We start from the raw sequence: 23,395 nt of genomic DNA on the forward strand, positions 1-23,395 counted from the left end.
CTGTGCAAGAGGTGGTCCCCTTGCCCAGTTCTCCCCGCCCCCCCACCAAATCTTAGATGCCACTACGCATGCTCCACCGTCAGAGGGCTATTTAATCTTCCCCTCTTGCCTTGGGAATTTGCTAATCCCAAACTCACTGACCTCTTTCTTTCTTTCTTTCTTTCTTTCTTTCTTTCTTTCTTTCTTTCTTTCTTTCTTTCTTTCTTTCTCTCTCTCTCTCTCTCTCTCACACACACACACACACACACACACACACACACATATCAGGATGATGCTGTTTGGGGTACATACAAAGTCACACATAGGTTGGATTGGGGTGGGTGATAAATAGGGTTAACAAAATCGGCAAGTCTTTCTGCATCTAGAGCAGAGTCAGATTTGCAGAAAAGCAAACCAAGTCCCGGGATATTCTTAGACTTCCCGGCGTCCGTCCGAGGCAGGGAGCTGTCCAGCACTCAATCCTCGGAGTGTTTGCAGCTGTCCAGAAGATGGGTGGGCAAAGAGCAGAAGGGCAGATTTAGAGATACTCAAACGTCTGACACCGTCTTGAAAAATCTGTCTACAAGGATGCCTTTTGGACTTTAAAAGGCTTTCCAACGTTATTTATAGCCACGCGCATTTTGATATAGTAAAACAAAACAAAACAAGAAAGAGGGTTTTTTTAAACCACCCACCCAAATACTTTCAAGAGCAGCATCAAGGGGATTGGCAGTCATGGACTAATCTGCACAAGTGGGCCAAATAAAGATGTGTTGCTGGGCACCAAAAGGAACCTTAAAGATGGATCCTTCAAGAGGGATTCCAAACCTGTTCTCCTGCTATTGAGACCCCCCCCCCTTTTCCAGTTCATTGCCAACTTGGCCTTCCCTAAAAATGGGGAGCAGTGGACAGCTTCTGGTGAAGATAGAAACGAGGGTGACGATGGCAGTAGTGTACAATTTCTACTGAGCTTAACCGTCAGCCCTCCTGCTGACGCATCTTTCCTTGTAAATTAGGCCCTACTGGACTTAAATCAACCATCCCAAATACAGTATGTCTCTGGCCTGCAATTCTTTGCATTCTCATGTCTGGAATCAAATCATTTTGGCCTAGGGGTGAAGGCTCCAGGCTAGAAACCAGGAGATGGTGAGTTCTGGTCTCACCTTGGGAGGGAAAGCTGTCTGGGTGACTTTGGGCCAGTCCCTCTCTCTCAGCCCAACTCACCTCCACAGGGTTGTTGTTGTGGGGAAAATGGGAGGAGGAAGGAGAATTAGGTTTGTTCGCCGCCTTGAGTTATTTATAAAAATAATAAAGGCGGAATAAAAAGTCTAAAAAAAAAAAAAGGGTGGTGAGTCTGTAGGTCAGATTGTCATTCCAGCCTTCTGGGGACTGCTAGAAAGTCCACTGTTGAGATAATGGACATATTAGATGCCCGATTCTGCAATTTCCCTAAGTAGATAACATGGACTTTGGGTGTGTTCCTTCCCCCTGTTTGGCACTGTGCCCTGGCTTATGGTACAGTCCTCTCCTGATGAAGGAGCCTCATCCCATCTGAAAGCCAGCAGATCTCCCAGGTTCCATAACCCTCAGTGAGATAATGTCTCAGAAACTGGCTTATCCTAAGGATGACAAACACACTTCCACTGCAATACATTAGCAATTCCCAGGCTTAACAACCCCTCCTGGACTAATTGCCAAAGATTATTGTATATTATGGGAGTGCAATGAGACTAATGCCTAAATATGCTCCAGTGATTATGGTGCCATCTTCAATAACCAAGCTGTTTAAATGTCATCGTGGAAATAGCTCTTTAGTGGGAGATGAAATGTTATTTTCAGAATGGGCCAGAAGAACCTAATCAACCTTTGGGGGAGTTTCACTTCGAAACTCTGTGTTGTTATTTTTGTTCTTAATGGAAAAAACCCCGAGAAAGGCCTTAGTTACATCCTTTGCAGTTAACATTTAATGTTGCTGATTGGAAGGGGTAAGAAACCCAGAGGAAATTTCCCAGGGAAGCCATAGCAAAGTAGAGGTGCTAAAACTGTTGTGATTTATCTTCTTTTGTGAAGTAAGTGTAGGGATGTGTGTGTGTGTGTGTGTGTGTGTGTGTGGGTTTATAATCTGAATTTCAGAAAAGGATGCAGGAGTGAAGAGGAGCCATTCCAGCATCCTTTCTGTCACTGTAGCATCTTTCTCCATCAAACCTCACAGTCAAAGTGAATCAAATTGGAGAAAAGTATCTTAAAGTCATGGAACAAAGAGAAGTTGATGGCAGGGACTATGGAGGGAATATCAACATCATTTACCTGATGCAGAAATTCACTTCCCAGCCTTAAATCAAATGTGAAGCATAAGCACAAACAGAATAGACGCTTGAAAAAACACACATCTACAGGTAGTTCTCGCTTAATGACTGTCCTGTTTAGTGACCATTCAAAGTTCCAATGATGCTGAAAAAGTAACTTTACAACCAATCCTTGTACTTACGACCATCGCAGCATCCCCACGGTCACGTGATCGACATTTGTGCACTTCACAGCTAGCTTCCCACAAGCAGAGGAGAAGCCAGCAGTAAAATCACAAGTTGCGGTCAGGTGATGTCTCACTTAATGACTGTGACAAATCACTTAATGGCCATGGTGGAAATGAGGTTGTAAGCCTGTCGCAGTCATGTGATGTCTTGTTTAATGACTGCATCGCTTAGCAACGGAGTTTCTGGTCCCAATAGTGGTTGTTAAGTGAGGACTACTTGTATTGTTTTTCCATTGGTTCTGATTGCACTACTTTCTTGGGTCAAAGAGAGAGCTAGAAGCAGGGGAGGGTGCATGAGGGTGTGTGAGGGTGTGCAAGAGGCACAGCGTGGGTTGGGAAGGGTGGGCAAGAGTGAGCAAATGGCCAGCACAGTGTGAGCACAGAGAGGGAGACTTACCCCATTGTCTTGCAACCTTCCCTACCGACTTCCCCATAGACTTTCTGGGGAAGCCAGCAGGGAAGCTGGAAGTGGCGATCACATGATTGCAGGGCGCTGCAACCGGTTGTAAGTACGAACCAGTTGCCAGGCACACAGATCACGACAACCTGACTGCGGGGTGCTGGGACAGCCAGAACTCTGAGGACCAGTTGTAATCACCTTCCTTTGAGCGCATCGTAACTTTGAACAAGTGGTCGTAAGTCGAGGATTACCTATAGCTAAATTTTGTGTGGTGGTAATCAACATTTGCAACAGAGAGTCAGTGGGCTGGGATATGGGCAAACACCCTAAAAAACTCTCTCTTTGCTCTGTTAACACTACCACTGCCATAAACAGTGTTTTACAGTGAACTTTCTTCCTCTAATTAAAACTGATCTAGTCAATTTCTCAGCCCAATAATGTGGCAATAATTCTTCCCTTCTTCATTCCCAAACTCAAAATAATAGTTTCAGCTAAGAAATAATCTGCTTTATTATGCTATATTACATCTATATTGTATTATATCCAGATGTTGTTCAAGAACTCACATGGAGCTCGTATTCTCCACTTTGTATTTGTTCTTCTGTAGCATGCCCCATTTCTTTACTGTTTTTATTTTTGTCTTCTCATTGTTTCGTGCTGGTCATTGACCAAAATAAAGTGATGAACCTCCTTATTTACTTACTTACTTACTTACTTACAACAACTGACTTAGGCTCCAGCCAGAATCAGCCTGACCTGGAACGACGCTTTTCAAGCTTTTTCAGGCCATGGAATTGGTTTGTTAAAAAATATCCCAGAATTCCGAATCAAAAGATAAATCTCTAGAGATAGAAGACTGTCTGGGTTAAAATGACATTTTTTGTTTGCTGGTTTGTTTTTTGCCCTTATTTTTTCCAGGAAGCCCAACAAGTTTCCAGGGAACACAGTTGAAAAATTCTGACCCGTGAAAGGTTATGGTGGGAAGAATTGCTTATGGGCCCTCATTTCTGAGAAGGAGCAGAACCAGGACCAGCCCTCTGAAAATGGGATTCCCAGCTGAAATCAGATCGGTTCCTTCCCTGATTGCATTCAGGAAGATGCAAAAAACAGAGTTATTCCATGCAACATTCTAGCGAGATCTTGCCATCACTTTCTTTGTATTGATCTATGTTGATTTTTTTTATAATAGGATAGTTTTAGACATTTTAAAGTACTCTGGATGTCTTAGTGCTGTCTTATATTGTGTAAAACTGCCAAGAGTCATTTTTGATTGCAGTGGGATATAAATGTGATAAATAAAATAGAAGTTGTTTGGGTAGCGAAGAGGTGGACTTTTATCATCTCTGCTTAACACTGAAGCGTCTGGAAGGACTGTCCTTTCCCCATCAAAGTAATACACAATTTGAGAGAATCAGCCTACAGACCAATTTACTTGATCAAGCGTCAAAACCAACCTCCTATAAAATGGAAAGACAAAGCAAATTGTGACTCTTTTATGAAGTTATTAGTTGTTCTACCCTCAGCTACTTCATTAGGGATACAATCCATCCCTGCTTAATCAGGTTTGCTAGCCTGGTTATCGGAGCAGGGTCTCTGTGTCTATTCATTCAGATGAAATGCTTTGGGCTAGTTGCCAGAAGTCAGCTGAAAATTTCAGAGCAAGTTCAGAAGCTCACTTGTACCTGTGTGTTCATTTAACACAGTGAGATTTACCTTAGTAATCAAAGAGAATGCTTAATTAAAAAGAGAAAACAACACAGATACAAAGATGTGTTCCTGTGTCTGTGTGTGTGGGTGTGTGTGTGTGGGTGGGGGAGGGGGAAGGAAGAAAGGAAAAGAGAAAGAGCGGGGGAAGGAAGGAAGGAAGGAAGGAAGGAAGGAAGGGAGGGAGGGAGGGAGGGAGGGAGGGAGGGAGAAAGAGTGGGGAAGGAAGGAAGGAAGGAAGGAAGGAAGGAAGGAAGGAAGGAAGGAAGGAAGGAAGGAAGGGAGGGAGGGAGGGAGGGAGGGAGGGAGGGAGGGAGGAAGGAAGGAAGGAAGGAAGGAAGGAAGGAAGGAAGGAAGGAAGGAAGGAAGGAAGGGAGAAAGAGGGAAGGAAGGAAGGAAGGAAGGAAGGAAGGAAGGAAGGGAGGGAGGGAGGGAGGGAGGGAGGGAGAAAGAGTGGGGAAGGAAGGAAGGAAGGGAGGGAGGGAGGGAGGGAGGGAGGAAGGAAGGAAGGAAGGAAGGGAGGGAGGAAGGAAGGAAGGAAGGAAGGAAGGGAGAAAGAGTGGGGGAAGGAAGGAAGGAAGGAAGGAAGGGAGGGAGGGAGGGAGGGAGAAAGAGTGGGGAAGGAAGGAAGGAAGGAAGGAAGGGAGGAAGGCAGGCAGGCAGGCAGGCAGGGAGGGAGGGAGGGAGGGAGGGAGAAAGAGTGGGGAAGGAAGGAAGGAAGGAAGGAAGGAAGGAAGGAAGGAAGGAAGGAAGGAAGGGAGGGAGGAAGGAAGGGAGGAAGGAAGGAAGGAAGGAAGGGAGGGAGGAAGGCAGGCAGGCAGGCAGGCAGGGAGGGAGGGAGGGAGGGAGAAAGAGGAAGGAAGGAAGGAAGGAAGGAAGGAAGGAAGGAAGGAAGGAAGGAAGGAAGGAAGGAAGGAAGGAAGAAAGGAAGGAAGGAAGGGAGGAAGGAAGGGAGGGAGGGAGGGAGGGAGGGAGGGAGGGAGGGAGGGAGAAAGAGTGGGGAAGGAAGGAAGGAAGGAAGGAAGGGAGGAAGGAAGGGAGGAAGGAAGGGAGGGAGGGAGGGAGGGAGAAAGAGTGGGGAAGGAAGGAAGGAAGGAAGGAAGGGAGGGAGGGAGGGAGGGAGGGAGGGAGGGAGGGAGGAAGGAAGGAAGGAAGGAAGGAAGGAAGGAAGGAAGGAAGGAAGGAAGGGAGAAAGAGTGGGGGAAGGAAGGAAGGGAGGGAGGGAGGGAGGGAGGGAGGGAGAAAGAGGGAAGGAAGGAAGGAAGGAAGGAAGGAAGGAAGGAAGGAAGGAAGGAAGGAAGGAAGGAAGGAAGGAAGGAAGGAAGGAAGGAAGGAAGGGAGGCAGGCAGGCAGGGAGGGAGGGAGGGAGGGAGAAAGAGTGGGAAGGAAGGAAGGAAGGAAGGAAGGAAGGAAGGAAGGAAGGAAGGAAGGGAGGGAGGAAGGAAGGGAGGGAGGGAGGGAGGGAGAAAGAGTGGGGAAGGAAGGAAGGAAGGAAGGAAGGGAGGGAGGGAGGGAGGAAGGAAGGAAGGAAGGAAGGAAGGAAGGAAGGAAGGAAGGAAGGAAGGAAGGAAGGAAGGGAGAAAGAGTGGGGGAAGGAAGGGAGGGAGGGAGGGAGGGTGGGAGGGAGGGAGAAAGAGTGGGGAAGGAAGGAAGGAAGGAAGGAAGGAAGGAAGGAAGGAAGGAAGGAAGGAAGGAAGGAAGGAAGGAAGGAAGGAAGGAGATAGAGGGTTAGGGTTATATACAAATATATCTGCCACAACAAGGGGCTGATATGTATAGATATCTACAAATAAAGGCATGCCTAGCATAGATTTAATGGCACATGGAATCCTTGACACTTCACTACAACAGTTCTTTCCCTATTACCAGAGAAATTACTGTGATTTAGTAAACTGACTCTCTGTCCTGATGATACATGCAAGTTTAGCCTAGCACCTCCAATTTTACTTTTCTTCTGCTTCATTCCTTATAGAACAAGAGTTAGAAAGTAAAATATTAATTATCTTACTTCCCAATAACACATTTAATTTTCAAATATTTATTTGACTTCTCATAATTAGGTAATAACCCAAAGGTTGAAGAATCTGGGTTTTTCTCAGAGCGTTTATGTCTTTACCCCCGGCCCCCCACAATTAAGTATCCTCCTCCTGCTTGATCTCTGTTGATATGTTATAAAACCAATAAAATAAACAAGGGTGTTCCTTCCATAATTTGCTTTGCCTTCATCAATATTTTGGTCCTTTACTCTGTGAAGCTTACAAAGAAATAAAAGAAATAAAGTTACTGACAGAATTTGGAAGATTCTCCAAATTTCTGCTTATTAAATTAAGATTTGAATCCAAGCCCTGGAAATTCCTGAATCCCAAAAAACAGTTTATCTTAATATTTTGCTAATAAAAGTTGAACCTATTGCCTTTTTATGTACCTAATTCCCCCATCTTATCAATAACAGCAACAACAATAATAATAGGAAGAAGAAATGAGAATAACAAAACATTATCAAACTCTTGACCACCTAACCAGTGGCTGTAGCAAAATTGTGCATCCAGATAAGAAAAAATACAACTGCATGATAAAAATGATGCTGGGATTTATGCAAAAAGAATGGATTTGAACCCCCAAAATATGTATTGGTATGTTCATAATGTCGAAAAAGTGCCCCAGCACGACCACATGAAAACTTATGGGATTTCTGAATTCAGGCAGACTGACATTTAGAACACAACGTGTTGAAGTGGTTGTAGAAAAGCAAGTTTCATTTAGAGATGTGGCAATACCAACTAACTGGAAAAGACTGGAAAATATCAGGCCTCCACAAGTGAAATACAGAGATTATGAAATAAACAGGCAAAGGTTTGTCCCATCATTACTGGAGGGTTAGAAGCCATAACAATGCAATTGTCAGAATAGCTGAAAAATTAGTTTTGACCTCAAAGCATTTCGTTTACAGAAAACAACTTTGCTTGGAAACAGATACATATTTCAGGCAGTATTTGGACAATTCTAAAGCTTGAACTGATCCTCAATTACCAGCATTTGCTGAGTATTCTTCAGAAGAGACTATATAAAAACCACAACGATGATGATAATAATACTAGGAGGGCAGGACTTACCATATATCCTGGTGCACAGGTGCACTTTCCCGTGATGCTGTCACAATCTGCTCCATTTTGACAGTGGCAAACAAGGTGACAACTTTCCCCGTAGAACCCCGGAGCGCACGTTTCGTTGCAATAGAGCCCTGCCCAACCAGCTTTACAGTTGCATTCACCAGACAGAGGATGGCAACTGTCAAAAAAGAGATCCGGTATTAATCAACCACCCCAGTAGGAAGAAAAGCAGCCCCAGGTCCTTGGAAGCCAACATCCAACCCGGTTAAATGTCGCACAACGTTTACAAACATTCCAGCCAAAGCAGAGGCGATTTGTCAGAAGTAAGAAGGGGCGACGTTTCTACATGGCACCAAAAGGTCACTTTGGTAGGGGGAAAAAATTAACCAGGAGCTGGGAGTGAGACAGGCTTGGTATTGTTGGAAGAAGAAGGAAGGAAATCACCATGCGGAGAGGATAGGAAGGGCAATGAAGAGAAATATGCAAAGAACCCAGAATCATGTTAAAAGAAGTGGGTCCAGGAAGCCAGGGAGTGGGAAAAGTTCAGGAGGAAAGGGCAATGGGATCCTGGTTATCTGTCCATCAATGCTCGGGATAGGATGGCTGGGTTAAGCACAAGGAGCCCTCATCTCTGTGTGGGCTGCCCCACATCATAAGTCCCCAGAACTGCAGCTCATTGCTCTGGACAGAGAAGGCTTCCCCTACTCTGGATGAGCAACATCTGGCAAGATTGTCTTTGGACTATCTTGCGTCTCCAAGGTTGTGGTTTGGAGTAGCAATGATTTTTATGACTGGCATGATTTGAAAGGGTTGCGGGGGGTTAACAAGGTCTTTTGGGGCCACTTGTAGTCTCAGGGATGTCTGCATGTAAAAAAAGGAGCAGGGCTTTGATTGTGCTGTTGTGGTCACCATCTTGACACTACTGACCCTCTCTGTGTGCATCTCTGTTTGGCCTCTACAGTTTTGCCTGTAATATTTTTTGCGAGCATCTTCTGTACACCCCAAGCAAAGGTTGCTCCTAGTCATACTCAAGGAGTTACCTTGGAAGGAGCTACTTTGAAAATGCAACCCAGAATTACAAAGTATGTGTCCTCAAGAAAACTTCTACTCAACTGGCATGGTTTCTACCCCCATCTCCCTACTTTACTATCAGCGGAAGAGATTAGCGCATAATGTTGTGCCTAAAATTTACCAAGTTCTGTAGCTGTCTTATGCTTCTTCAGAGTAACTAATTAAAACAATTAATCAGCTTAATAAAAAATAAGAAAGGTTTCCAACTGACATGCTCCTTGAAATTATACGATGCTCGGTTCACACCTCTTAACATTTAGATGAAAACTCATAAAAACAGCTACTGCTTCCACCCACCTCCGCTTCTATTAACCTCCATGGAATGAGAACAGAAAATGAAGCAGCAAAGAAATCATTTAGTTTCCCTCATTTTGTGTTTTTCCTTGTGGCACACACAACTGTACATTTTCAACCAACTTGGCATTGGATAGCTAAATTAAATATTTCAAAAGTAATATATGTTCCTTGCAGTCAGAATCAGTATATTACAATTCAACCCAAAAACACTTCACCTGGTAAGCATTTCTCCTGCAAGGTGGGGTCTTTCATCAAAATATAAAAGGTTGGGCCTTTTAAAAACGAATTACCAACATGAAAAATGGATATTTTATGAATGGCACAAAGTTTATTCCCCTAAATAACAACCGTGCAAGTGACAAACAGCAAGGGAGACAGATTAACCGCCAACTACTGCATTCAGAAAAAGCCAAGGGGGCCTCTTTACTCTCTGTCTCTCTCTCTGTCTCCCTGTTTCTTATTCTCCTCTGTGCAAATTTCACTTGTACACTTCCACTTGTGATTTCACACACTATTGACTCAAAACAAGTTGTGCCTCCCTTGCCTCCATTCTTCTTTTTAGTTCAGCACCAGCAAAGGGTCCACTGTTGGTACAAGGTTGGCTCTGAGGGTCTAAGACTGAAGACCCTAGCTTGTGATCAGATCATACAAGAATCTGATCCAACTTTGGGAACTGGTGTTATGTTCCTTGCCTACGAGAATGATGCTATGCTGACAGGAAGATGTCTTTTGAGAAGGTCATCTGCTCCTCAGCCTTTGGTGCCCCCTTGTCTTGAAACTTAACCAATTCAAGCAGAGTTCTTGGAAAGTTAAAACCTGAAATACCAACAACAATGCACGAAAGTACATCTATGGATCTATGCCTGCCACTCTCTCTTCTGTTCCCCCGGAACCAAGATAAGCCTGAACAGAATGACAGATTTTATCAGTTGAGTGACTAGACTCATTTATTAAGAGGTGCAGATACCATCTGGAGACAAGAATGTTTCAAGGCAAGAAAGCAGGTACAAACAGATAGAAAGGTAAAAAGAAACCAGCCACGAATAGCAAGCTGACTGGATCAGAAGCATACAATGCAAATATCATACTGGAAGAATAAATGTTAAGAAGGACATTTATTGCTATCAAATTTGAAAGTCCTACCTAACTGTGGTAACCTGCCTTCACTTAGAATGCATCCAAACTGCAGATTTCCTTAATGAATGCAACAATTCATGGGGTGGGGGTAAGGAACTCTTTATCCCTAAGTCCAAAGGCAGACTGTCAAAGAAGTCATGTCTGCCTAAAACCTCTGGAAAGGAGCCCCATCAAAAAGGGCCAGAGGTTCAGGAGAACCCATGTGTCTCTGACACTGGACATTTCAAAATCATCCCCAGGATTCCTGCAGCGGAAGGACTGATGAACGCACGCAGAAGCCCAGACGCAGACGCAGTACATGCCTGAAGCACAGGCTGCTCCGTCCATGACCTCCATGAGAAGGAAACCAGATGTTTTACATCATTAAAGCAGAAATCTGAGGACCCTTCAGGAAGAGGCAAGGTAGCCAACCGTGGTGGCCCAGCCGTTGCCAGAGCAACCCAAGGATCCTGCTGTTTTCTTTGCAAAGGCTTTGCAGAACAGATCCCCTGCTTTTGGGAGAATCTTGGTCCTTGAGTCAGTGAACTTGCTGTTAAGGCAGAACATCCAGCAGCAAAAGACTGGGAGCAAGAAGCTGAACGTTAAAAGGCTTTGCATTTTTAAACGAAAGGTGTAATTCTTGGGATTAAAATGTCTTTAAGGAAATCAGCACTGTGTAAGCGCTTTCAGCAGGATGGAAAAATGTCCGTTCACCTTTTGTATTATCCAGCTGTACATAATATATACTATATTCAGGCGATTCTTTTCATTACGGTGTAGCACTGAAAGATGGTTCACCGTACCGTAGAGGAAGGATATATAATTGTCCAGGCGTCAGATTCAGATTTCATTGTAGGTCCGTACTGAAATGAGCAGTTGTTACAGGACTCTTTTGGCTACTTAGCCAAATGATAGAGCTGACACAGAACCCTGATGATAAGAACGTCTAGTCTAGCCAAAGCAGCTGACTGGAATGCTAATGCTTCTAACTTTCTCTTCCATGTTTGGTGATGGTGTGAAAATGACAGGACTGCCCGGTTGTGCCTCATTGCAAGTACATTGCATTAGGCTAAAGCAGTGTTTCTCAAGCTGGCCAACTTGAAGATGCAACATGCTGGCTGGGGAATTCTGGGAGTCGAAGTCCACACATCTTCACGTTGACCAGCTTGAGAAACACTGGGCTAGAGGCTATAAAGGATTCTATGCATAGGCATTTGCATGGGATCAAGGTTCCCGTAGGGGAGGGTAAAAGAGCCACCTCCCATCTTTAATGTAGAGGATTTTATAGGCTGGTTTCTAGGCCCAATTCAAGATACTTGTTAGTGTATAAAGCCTTACACATCACAAGCAATTACCTGCTGAAGTGCCTATTCCAGTAGCGTCTGCTGTTCCTACTTGCTTAGATCTTCAACAAGACGTATTTTGCAGGTCCCACCATGAATACATTCAACACTGATAGATAACATTCTGCTTTTTCCCTGGCAGGAACTCTATAATAAAACAATTTTCCAACTGAAGTTGAGGTTAGCCTGCTCTTTGTTACAGATTGGGCTTAAGATCTTTTTATCCAAGCTTTTTAAGTTGAGAGGGCTTCTTTAAACGGTTCGTTTGAATCATTTTAATTGTTATATCAGATTTTAACTTGAATATTAATTGTCTTGGAGGTCCTGAGCTACAAAATGAGAGTGGGCAGTAGGTACCTTTTCTACATATATGAATACGATGAGAACCTAAACACCAGTGAGAATCTAAGCATCAGCTTTATCAGGTGGAGCTGCATTAAATATATACAAAGATTCATGCTCCTAAAAATAAAGTTGAGATTACTAAGATAAGCAGTTCATATCATCAGGATGTTTGACAGAAGTTGGCCCCCTTCCAAATGAAAGGATGTCTGTCAAACAGTCATCAGACTTCTCCAACATAAAGTTAACATGCATCAATGCAAAAACTGAGAGGGAGAAATGTGTCATTCAAGATCTGGGGTTACTTTTCTATTTATAAAATCTGCAGATAGCTGACTTTAGCAAAAGAGGTGGATTTTATTTGATTTTTGGAGTGGAAGGCATGTAGCTAAGGCACCAATCATCTCATTTTCTCACAGAGAAATTCAGCTCTGTAACATTTATCTTTGAGAGAAGGAGGTTAACTTCAAACAAAGTTTGAACGATCTCTGTTAAAACATCTACTTTGCTGTTTGTCTCCTGGCTGAATTGGGTCACTTTGGGATGTAGCTTATGGCATTGCAGAAAAGGTCAGATAAATTATAAATGCTTTGTTTGAATTGGGGTTGAGAGAGTTGAGCGCCTCTGAGATAACTGAATATTGCAGAAATGGAAAGGAGGCGCAACACGAGTGATCACTTGCAGAAGATCAGAAAAGAGTTCGTGAACTTTTATGAGGGTACAAAACTGTCTTGCACAGAGTAAAAAAAAAACAAAGCTCCGTTCAGCTCAGACACCCATCAGCTTGACAATGCCAGTCTGCTGAAATCCACCTCTACACGCTGACTAGTGGTGCATCAATTCAGTGTGGATCATCTGACATGGGGGGAAAAAATCAAGATGAAACCAAGGACCAGAATAAAAAACCACATAATGAACGGATTTGCGCTTAAGCTTTCTCAGCCAGAGAGGAGAATGGCAGGGAAGGAAGGAAGGAAGGAAGGAAGGAAGGAAGGAAGGAAGGAAGGAAGGAAGGAAGGAAGGAAGGAAGGAAGGAAGGAAGGAAGGAAGGAAGTTCCCAGAGAGAGATGCAATGGAAACATAGGATCCTAAGGCTGGAAGGCACTGTTTTCTGGATGGCAGAAATCCTCAGACCATCCCAGATAAATGGATGTCCTTGCCTTGAAAACCTTCTGTGATGAGCCCCCATGACTCCAGGAAGAAGGGTGTCCCAGTGCTGAAGAGTCAGGAAATTCCTTCTTATTCCAAGTTTGAATCACCCTCTGTAGAGCATCCACCCATTGCTTCTTGCCCTACCCTTGGACTCTATAGAGTAGTGTTTCTCAACCTTGTCAACTTTAAGATGGGTGGACTTCAGCTCCCAGAATTCCCCAGCCAGCATGCTGGCTGGGGAATTCTGGGAGCTGAAGTCCACCCATCTTAAAGTTGACAAGGTTGAGAAACACTGCTCTAAAGAATAAACCCACACCCTGTTTTCTGGAACAACTCTTCAAGCAAGAAAGGATTTCCCAGAAGAAGGGTGGAGAAAAAAGCAGATTCTCAAAGAGAAAGAAAGGGAGGGCAGGAGGGCCAGGAGCCCACTCACTGGCACAGGCCCGATAGACACTCCCCCACAAACTGAGACCCTAGAAAAGGGAGAAAGACCGCGTCAATAACATTTTAAAGATGCTCTTATCTCCAGTTCAATTTCTCCCTTTTCCAACAGAGCCCAACAAGGTGCTGTTCCCACACCTGATCTGGCCACACCATGCCCGCATTTCTTGCACCGGGCTTTCCAGGAGATGGGTCTCTTCCTTTAGCCCGAGAAAGCAACCGATGACTTTTTTCCTCCTGCCCACAGGAAAGCATTTCACTCCACCTCTCTCCCTTCGCAGAAACACCACGCACATACCTGACTGTGTTTGCAGCATGACACGGACACCGTTTGTTGCATTTCAGTCCATAGTATCCCTCCGGGCAAATCCGCTCCTGGCAATGGATCCCCTTGAAGCCTGGGTCACACAGGCACGCTCCGTTGATGTGGTAGCACTTGGCCCTGTTCTCGCAATCGCACTTCTGCACACACTGGAAGCCAAACGTCCCCACCGGGCACTCCTCTTGACACCTGCGAAGAAACATCGGGGGCTCAGGAGAAGGCAGTGACTCTGGAGGGCTTGGGAAAGACTCCGACATCTGGGCTTAGTAGAAAGTCCATTGCTCTGTAGTCAGGGGTGTCCATGGGAGGGGGGTCAAAAAAGGCAAGACAGCACCCCAACTTGCAGGATCAAACCCCGTCTCTTTGGCTGTGCAAGTGAAAAAGGGCAGGGCTTCTCTTGCACAGCCATGGGTGCCAGCTTGACTTTTTTGACCCACCTGTGGATACCCCTGTCTGTGTGGCGACATCTCCATTGCTGTGGAAGTCATCTGGGTCATGTTCAGCAAATCCAGCTAGGATTAAGGTAGACCCTTGCCTGAAATCCTGGGGAAGCATCATTACATATCACACTACAGTATATGGGGATGGAGGTTGGTTGGTTTGGGCATCGCAAGATGTACTGTGATTATAAATGATCATTTGTAGCTTAATTTTAAGCGTTGAATCAAGTCAACATGCTCTGGTTCTTGCAACTCACCTGTTTCGATCAGCCAAGGTTTGTTTGAGTAAGCTACACATTGTGGGTCCACACATTGTGCTAAGCCACAACTATTGTTTACGAACTATATAAAGCTTCACACATGCTGAGTCAAATAAGCCACATTTACCTTAGTAGGATATGTAAACTATGGCTTGCTCAACAAATCATGATTCAATACATCCTGGCTTAGTCCAGAGTGTGAACTTGGTTAATTCAGAGCTAGATAGCCTGATTTAATTGACTGGGTTCTCACACGGTACTGAACCACTGTTAGCTGATACATAGCTTGTTGAATAAGCCATCTTTGGCTAGGTTGGCACTATAGTGCATTTCTCCCAGTGCGGCAGTACAACTCTTGGCTCTTCAATGGCTCAAGATAAACATTTAAATATGTGTTTTAGAAGTTGTTTGTTTTAATTAACATGGAAATGTGCAAATTAATGTAAGGATATGACAATCAGCAACAGTAAATGGGAACAGGCCATGCTTGTTTGACCATAAATGACAATGATCTTTACAAAGGTTATTACAACTCCCTTCATTCATCAGCGCAGCCCCCTGAGTAATTACATGGCCTCCCCTAGGCCAGATAAATCCATGACTGAAGCTCCTTGGTGCTTTGAAACATGCAATGCCCTGGGAAAAGCTCCTATCTTCATCTTCATGATGCACCATGAAAAGCCACCAGGCCAAATTATTGATAAAGGCCTTTTCGCCTGGGTGGCAGCATTCATTTCATCCCACCCTTGATTCAATTTTTTACCATAACTGCCACGCAGAGAAGACACTGTGAAACACCTCTTTTGGGGTCATTTTGCTGACCGTGGAAAGCGTCAAAATATGACGATAAGGGAGAAAAGATTTAAGCTTGCTTGGGAAAAAAATTCCAGCAATAAAATTGCTTAATGGGAAAAGGAATATACCAGTGGCTGGTTTAATTTAATATATTTTTGACCAGAAACAAACAAGCTGTGATAAACTTCAGCTGGTCGGTTGCTATATATACTCCTGCAGGAGTTTATCATCTAGAGTAGTGATTTCAAGGCATTTTTAGTTGGTAGAAGAGTCTTCCGCTACCTTTTAAAATAGAAATATTACTTTTAAGGGTTGGGCCTGAGATAATTAAGAACGGATTTACACATTTGGATAACTGGACATGGAACACCACTGCAAAAGGCAGATGCTGCAAACAATATCCACCCTGGGAAAGCCCGTTTGTTAAGTCCCAGAATTCTAGACTTCATGGAATGCCATTTTTCGACAGAGGAGGGGTCTGTCCCTGTGGGGGGGGGGGTGTTTGTGCAATGTGCGGAAACCTTATAAAGAAATGTCCTGAATATCTACAGTCTAAAATGGCCCAGTTTCTCTCGAATTGAACTGTTCGGTTCCTTTGATTCAAATTATATCAAAGCAGCCCTGTAAATCCCCTTTCGTCGTATCTAAGGATTTAGTATCAGCAGCCGATCCTGCCACATGCCCCTCTAACAGAGGTGAATATCTGTAGCTCAGGGTTGAACTGTGGAGTCCATGGGGTTCTCTGAGCTTCGCTCTTTTCTTGCAAATGTTTCATGACCCAGCTAGGTAACATCTTCAGTGCTGAAACGGGATGGGGTTTGCTCTCTATTTATGTGCTGTGGCCTGCCTTGCCAGAGCTGGTGAGAGTGGGGTTTTTTTGTGTTGCTCCTCTGGTAGTTCTTTGATTGGCATATGTTTGCTGTTTGATTGTGTGCCTGGTGGTGACCTTGGCTTATCTGGGTGATGATTGCTGGTGATTGACTGCTGGTGAGGCGATCTTCTGGTCTTTTGTCTCTTTTGAATAGTACATAGATGCTGTTAATCTCTATGTGTCTGTTAATGGCTGCCTTGTCTGAATACCAGGCTTCCAAGAATTCTCTTGCATATTTGGATTTAGCTTGGTCTAAAATGCTGACAGTTTCCCAGTTAAAACTATGGCTGAGTCTGTCCATGTGTTGTGAGATTAAGGAGTTTTCATCGTGTCTTCTGACTGCTGGTTGGTGCTCGTGGATGCGCTCTGCCAGTCTTCTGCCTGTCTGTCCTGTGTAGTGTTTGTTGCAGTCCTTACACTGTGTTGTAGATGACTCCTGCTTTTTCTTCTTGGGCTACTGGGTCTTTTGGTTTACTTAGGGTATTTTGGAGTGATTTTGTTGGTTTGTGTGCTACAGAGAGGCCATATGGTTGTAATAGCCTGTTGGTGGTTTCTGAGATGTTTCTGATGTATGGCAGTGTGATCCTTTTCATGCCCCTCTAAGTCAGCTTGAGCAAGATGCTTCCTTTCTGGAAATCTGGTGTGGGTGCCTGTGCATGTGGGCAACCAGCCGTAACCTTCTGGCTCTTGGAGTTGAGCAGCCCTCGATCTTCCTTTCTGCAGCACCAACGTGTCACTCGGCCGAGCAGTTGGCCACTCTTTCTGGCTGATGGAGAAACATGCCCAAAAGTTGCACGTTCCAAGCACCGTTTGCTTATTGAAGCAGAAAAGCACAATACTCAGCGAGATGAATCAAACCTCAGTGCCTTAATCCATTTACATCATGAGTGTCCCTTTGCCCCTTCATCCTGTTTTCTGTGGCTTGTCCCTTTCCTTCTTTGTGAAGATCAAGCATGGTCTACAAGTGAATTTCATGCAATGCACTAAACCAGTGTTTCTCAACTTTGGGAACTTTAAGATGTGTGGACTTCAACTCCCAGAATTCCCCAGCCAGCATGGCTGGCTGGGGAATTCTGGGAGTTGAAGTCCACACATCTTAAAGTTCCCAAGATTGAGAAACGCCACATTAAACCAAGAGAGCTTCTGTGGAAGCTAAGGATCACTGCCATAGGAATGAACTTACCAAGGAAACATCACCACTTCCTATCATATCCATCTAACAAGCTTGAAAGACCATTAACGGCCAAATGCCTGCTTGGTTCAATTACGCCCCGACCGAGCGCACCCCTGCCCAATTCTTGTTCCGTTTTACGTTGCATCTTCCTTATCTGGAGAGAGCTACTGTACAGCCTCCAGTAGTAATGTATGGCTGTGAGAGCTGGACCATAAAGAAGGCGGAGCGCTGAAGAATTGATGCCTTTGAACTGTGGTGCTGGAGAAGACTCTTGAGAGTCCCCTGGACTGCTAGGAGGTCAAACCAGTCAATCTTAAAGGAAATCAACCCTGACTGCTCGCTGGAAGGATCGATAATGAAGCTCAAGCTCAGATACTTTGGTCACCTCATGCGAAGAGAGGAGTCTTTGGAGAAGACCCTGATGCTGGGAAAGATTGAAGGCAAAAGGAGAAGAGGACGGCAGAGGATGAGATGGTTAGATAGCATCACTGAAGCAATGAGCATGAAACTGGGCAAACTCAGGGAGGCAGTGAAGGACCGGAAGGCCTGGTGCGATGTGGTTCATGGGGTCACGAAGAGTTGGACACGACTTAACGACTGAACAACAACAACAACAACTGTACAGCCATTCTTTGGGGCTTTAATAATAAGTGCATAATTATTTAGGCTTGGGTTAATATACTTGTCGGCAGTAGAATTAATGGCCACAATTTCACAAAATATTAAGCATTACCATGCTTTGTTTAACGCATGATGTACACGTAACAAATATTAGTTTCCTTTACAAACTCTGTAAGAATTGCGGCCAGCCCATTTGTGTAACAGTGATATATTTCTGTCTTACATGGAAAAAGGTGTTGAGGAAACAATGCCTCAAAACAATGAACATTTAAGCTCTTCGGGTCATGATTTCACAAACACCAGTATACAATACATCTGACACCCCCCCCAAAAATAAAATCAAACTTGCTCATTATAACTGTTGGCAAAGTGATGAGTTTCTGTTGGTCTACCTTTTGTTTTATGGCTCGGGTAGTGTACGTTTACTGCATTTAATCAAGTTGACTTGGCATCAGCTTTTTGTTTGACTCTGCATTTTGCCATGTTGCCTTTCGGAGATGTTTTTAGGAGTTGGTTTGATGCTGTGGCGGTATTTTATACGACACCCAAAGAGTGTGTAAAGAAGTTAAGATCAATGCATAAAAACAAACCGGGGGGATTCAGCGGCACTGGGCGTTCTGTTCCAAGGGAGCAGACCCAGTTGCCAAGAAGCAGCAGCAGATAACAGCAGACCAGTTGCAAAAGAAAGACTTCTCAAAGTAAAGGACCGTTTGTAGCCCCAGAAGCAAAATTACAGTGTCAAAAGTCACGAAGCCAAATCAGGTAGCCCGCCAGTCCAGAAGTCGGGAATTCAGGATGCCCACAAGACAAAAGCTAGGTTTGCACATGGCTGTTTTCCAACAGAGAGTGAAAGCGATGCCAGCTCCATATATTTCTCTGCTGGCAGCTGGCCGCAGTGCTTCAAGCCTCCCCCTTTGCCTTGGAGGAGTCTCCTGGACGGACGCTGCCCGGCTCGCCTCTGCGGGCGTCTGGATCTGGGGCTTGGGGGTCGTGCCTCATCGTCTGACGCTCCAGCTGATCAGGAGAGGCCCGTGGCTGATGAGCTGGAGCAACATGGTCAGAATCAGAGTCAGAGTCAGACTCTGAATCGTGGCTCATGACCCTGGGGGGGTTGGAACAGGCAAGATGGCGGTCATGATATTGTGATCGAAGTCCCACCCTTTTTTATAATCATGCAACCGTTGTCTTGCCTGTGGTGATTCCCCCCGGTGGACACCCATGATGGGATTCCATTCACTCTACAAAGAATATAATTTCCGGACACAGAAGCAAATGGAAACAGCGAAGGCAGATTCTTGATGGCTGCAAGACTGAAAATGCTTTTCTGTGCTGTATTTGTTGCTTCCATTGGAAAGGACTTCCAATGATGAGCACAATTGCTTGTAAATTCTAAAATAACCTCCTTTTACCATAGTATTCAAGATACCCAACGCTATCAACCTGAGGGTTGTCAAATGATTCAAAATGCACAACTGTCTCTCATTGACCAGAAACAAAACAGCGTTTCGTTACCCACACGTTTTTGGTGACTAAGATTTTTAATCAAATATTTACTCCAACATACAGGCTTTATTATCTTCATTTACCAGGCAGTTATTTACCCGCTATCTTTAAGGCGCACGAGACAGAGCTTCTAGCTGGGGGTGCTATAAAAAAAAAAAAAATCTACTAATAGCAATATTTTTAAATTATTTAAACATCACTCAAAAGTGTTCTTTTGGTTAGGATGGGAAAAGAGAAAAGAGAGTTTTTTTAAAGGGAACCAAGGAGTCTCATATTTTTGGTTTGTCTGTTTCATTGGTTCTTTGGTTCTTCTTGGTTTTTTGGTTCATTAGTTAATTTTTTAGTTAAACGTTTTAACTAAAGTCAGGAAAGAATGCCGAAATTCCAAGAGTTTTGGCTTTAGAACAATTTCAGGAATAGGGGCCCATATTCCTTCACCAAACAGGGGACAGACTAGGAACTCTGCAGGGTAGAGGGAAAAAAGCTGAAATTCATTGCTTACTCTTGAGGGAATTAATTGATACAACAGCAATGCATCTGCATATCCTGTAAACACGGAGTGCTCCCTGTTAAATTTATTGCCGCAAATATCTAAATTAAATTAAATTTAATCCATTATACTTTATAAGGGACATTAAAAAAAAACACCTCAGCAACCTAACTAATAATAAAAATGGGGATCGTTGCCAATGAAAATGTTAGAAGCGGTAATATCTCTCTGGAAAAATGTGACTCATTTCCACAAGAGCTACGAGGCATTCAGAAAAAGGTTCCTGTTTTGCTTTTTTGCTTTTTCTCTCCTTCAGATGGTGATCTGACTTTAAGGGCTCACACATTTTTGTCTGACAATTTGGGCAACCAAAAATATAAGCAGGTAAACTGAAATTTGCATAGTATAGTGGCAGGGCTGTCCATGGAGTGTGTATGCGGATGTGGCAAGAAAGTGAACATGGATGAACATTAAAAAAAAAAGTGACAGCACCAACTTGACTTTTTTGACCCTTCTGTAAACACCCTGTATAATAGTCTCCCAAAACAACAAGAGAACTTCCACAGTGAAAAAACATTTTACTGGTAGTCCTTGCTTAACGACGGTCCCTTTAACATTGGTTCGAAATTACAATGGCCTCAGAAAAAATGCTTTACAACCTGTACTGACACTTACGACTGTCACAAACTGTCGCACCAACCCCCATGGTTACATGATCGTGATTTGCAACCTTGTTTATGATGGTCATTAAGTGGACCATGTGGTTGTTAAGCGAATCCTGGCAAAAAAGTCTATTGCAGAAGCTGGATTTGCTTAATGACCACATGATTTGCTTAACAACCACATGATTCACTTAACAACTGTCATAAAAATGGTTGTAAAATCAGGTCCGGGCATGTGGTGACTCACTTAATGACTGTCCCTCTTAACGACCAATTTTCCACTCCCTATTGTGGTCATTAAGTGAGGACTACCTGTATTGAATAAATAGGTTATGTATATACTATATTATGATGCAATTAACACCCTTATCCGACTCACAGTGGAAGAAAACAATAACATTTGGAGAGAAAGTAATGCACAATCACTTAATATAAAAAGAGACCTGCAGAAAATCATCTTAATTCTCTTTTACAAACTATTCATTTGGATTATATTGAACATAAACCAGATTCAGCATCCCTTGAGCTGAATTAGCATGGATTTCAAGAAGGACCACAGCAGCATTTCCAGTGTGAGCATCACGTGTGTCCTTTAGAGGTGGAAAAGCCAAAACAGGAAAAAAAAAGAATCGGAACTAAGAATGTGACGCAGAGCGCCTGTCCTCATAATGATACATGTTTTTCCAATGCACGTACATATTTCCATGTTTCATTGTTTGGGGCATTACTGAAATCTTGGGGGGGGGGGAAGATATCTTGCTATTCGGCTCCCAACTCCTTTTGGAATTGCCCCCAAAGCTCTGTAATTACAGATGAAAAGAAGAAGAATAGGAATGTGAAGCTGCTAATGGAAAATAGGAAGAGGAAATGCTGTTTTCCATGGACCCATATCTCTTGGGCTGGGACCTATAGAATGCAACAGACCAAAAAGGAAAAAAAAAAACTTTTCTGTTTTAGGAGGAAAATCATGAAATAATTCATTTTTACTTATTTAACCTGTCCAAATAGGACTTTTTGGACATTTCCAGATCACAGTTTTTCTCAACTCCACAGAGCAAGGAACAATGAACCTCGATGTTTCTAATGTCCCCACCAAGAATCTCACTGATCATTTCAGATCATTGCCTTTTAGCAAGGGCAAAACAAACCTGTTGCGTTCGGTTTGCAATTTTTGTGAGCGTGCCAGATTTATTCATTTATTTGCTGTGAATTGTCAAGCTTGGATTGTCCAAAAAAAAAGAAAGGGGCACCCTAAAATTTGTTTGGTTTTGGGGTAGACTGCTCTGAACGTGTGTTTTTCGTTTAAATGGCTTTTGTACACAATTCTCTTGAATGCATTTTTCTGGTATTTCCACACATAAACAAAATGTTTGAATGTTCTTCAATGTGCATTTTTCAATTCTTATTGAATAGCTGCACTGCAAAACTCAGAGAACTGTAGATTTTTTTAAAGAATAACGAATTTCAGCTGATATATTGGTTCAACAACAGAAACTTAGGGAAGATCTCCATCACCTCCCAAATAAACAAATTCTTCCCCTGTTCCCTGCTTCTGAAAGAAACTGCCAGAAATCAGAAATCTTTTTCGTTTTTGGAAATTAAGGGTGGGGAGAAACGTTTCTGAGCATATCAGTTGGTTTCCATCCGGTTTGTGTTTTATGACTCTCAACTGATTTTTGCTTGTTACCTTCTATTTCTCGGTGGTGCTATTTTATATTTGATGTGATTGTTTATTTATACTTCTATCTCAGTAAGATATGTGTGCTGTCCTGAGAATTTGTTAACTGGGGGTGACGTACACATCTTTTGAGAAATAAAATAAAAATCTACGATTGTGTAAGACCTCCTTACTATGGGGTAATGGACACAACGCTTCTCATAAATAATTTAGTATCCAGTGATCACTTAAAAATTAACACCTTCATTGGGGCATAGACATTTGTGGACTAGCGTTGCAACCCGAACTGTCCAAGGACTATTTCCTAAAGCCTTCTGAAATCCTTAGGGCATCTCATCCGAGACAACCGCACAACACTGTGCCGAGGTCCACATCTGTAACTGAACCAATCCTACTGTTCATTTGGAATGCAGAAGTAGAAGCAGCCTGTTTGAAAACTGTTCAAACTTCTCCCTAGAATGCCAATCTTCCTTCCCTAAGGTGTTGTTCATGCGGCAGGTCATTCAATCGTGCTGTCTCCTCCCAGCATCTGAAATTACTCAGAATCCCAGGAGGGTCGTGCAAGATTATTTTTCTTAGTGTATAGACAGGCTCTCACATATGGATCACGTAAGACATTAGCAGATTTTTTTGGTAAGAATGCAAGAATTGGTTACCCTTATCTGACTCTTAGCCCTCAAGAAAATAAAGGTTTCCATTTGAGACGTTAGTCCTACCTGTCTCCCATATACCCTGCAGTACACAGGCACACCCCTGTCACATGATCACATTGTCCTCCATTATGACATGGGCACTCTTGGCTGCAGTTAACCCCATATGTCCCTGATGGGCAAGGTTGTGCACACACAAAACCCTAAGAAAGAGAAAGAGAAAGAGAAAAAGAAAGAAAGAGAGAAAGAGAGAGAGAGAGAATATCAAATTAACTTGCTTGGAACCATCAGAAACCAACTGCCTCATTGGTTTCAGTATCTTCAAATAATAGTACCGTTCAAAAGGAATTACAAAAGCAAGGTGGGATGCCCAGAGACTTGACCAAATTTGAAAACTTAGCATACAAAACTTAGAACATCTGTTAAAGTTGTTATTAACAT

The 23,395-nt window shown here is 43.4% G+C and overlaps 1 protein-coding gene across 7 annotated transcripts in view; it reads right to left on the minus strand.

The window, feature by feature from the left end:
- The window catches only part of MEGF11 (multiple EGF like domains 11), a 408,014-nt gene that overhangs the window by 105,844 nt on the left and 278,775 nt on the right, over nucleotides 1–23,395 (minus strand). For all 7 annotated transcript variants that reach the window (XM_088139201.1, XM_088139198.1, XM_088139199.1 and 4 more), the window contains exons 9-11: nucleotides 23,021–23,157; nucleotides 13,787–13,999; nucleotides 7,730–7,904 (exon numbers count right to left, since the gene is read on the minus strand). In XM_088139201.1, the coding sequence (XP_087995327.1) occupies nucleotides 7,730–7,904; nucleotides 13,787–13,999; nucleotides 23,021–23,157 (525 nt within the window). The remainder of the gene's footprint in view (nucleotides 1–7,729; nucleotides 7,905–13,786; nucleotides 14,000–23,020; nucleotides 23,158–23,395) is intronic.

This window comes from Python bivittatus, unplaced genomic scaffold, assembly GCF_059951505.1.
Source record: "Python bivittatus isolate LINGU-HERP-01145 unplaced genomic scaffold, Pbiv_v1 ctg000210_np1212, whole genome shotgun sequence".
Lineage (NCBI taxonomy): Eukaryota > Metazoa > Chordata > Lepidosauria > Squamata > Pythonidae > Python > Python bivittatus.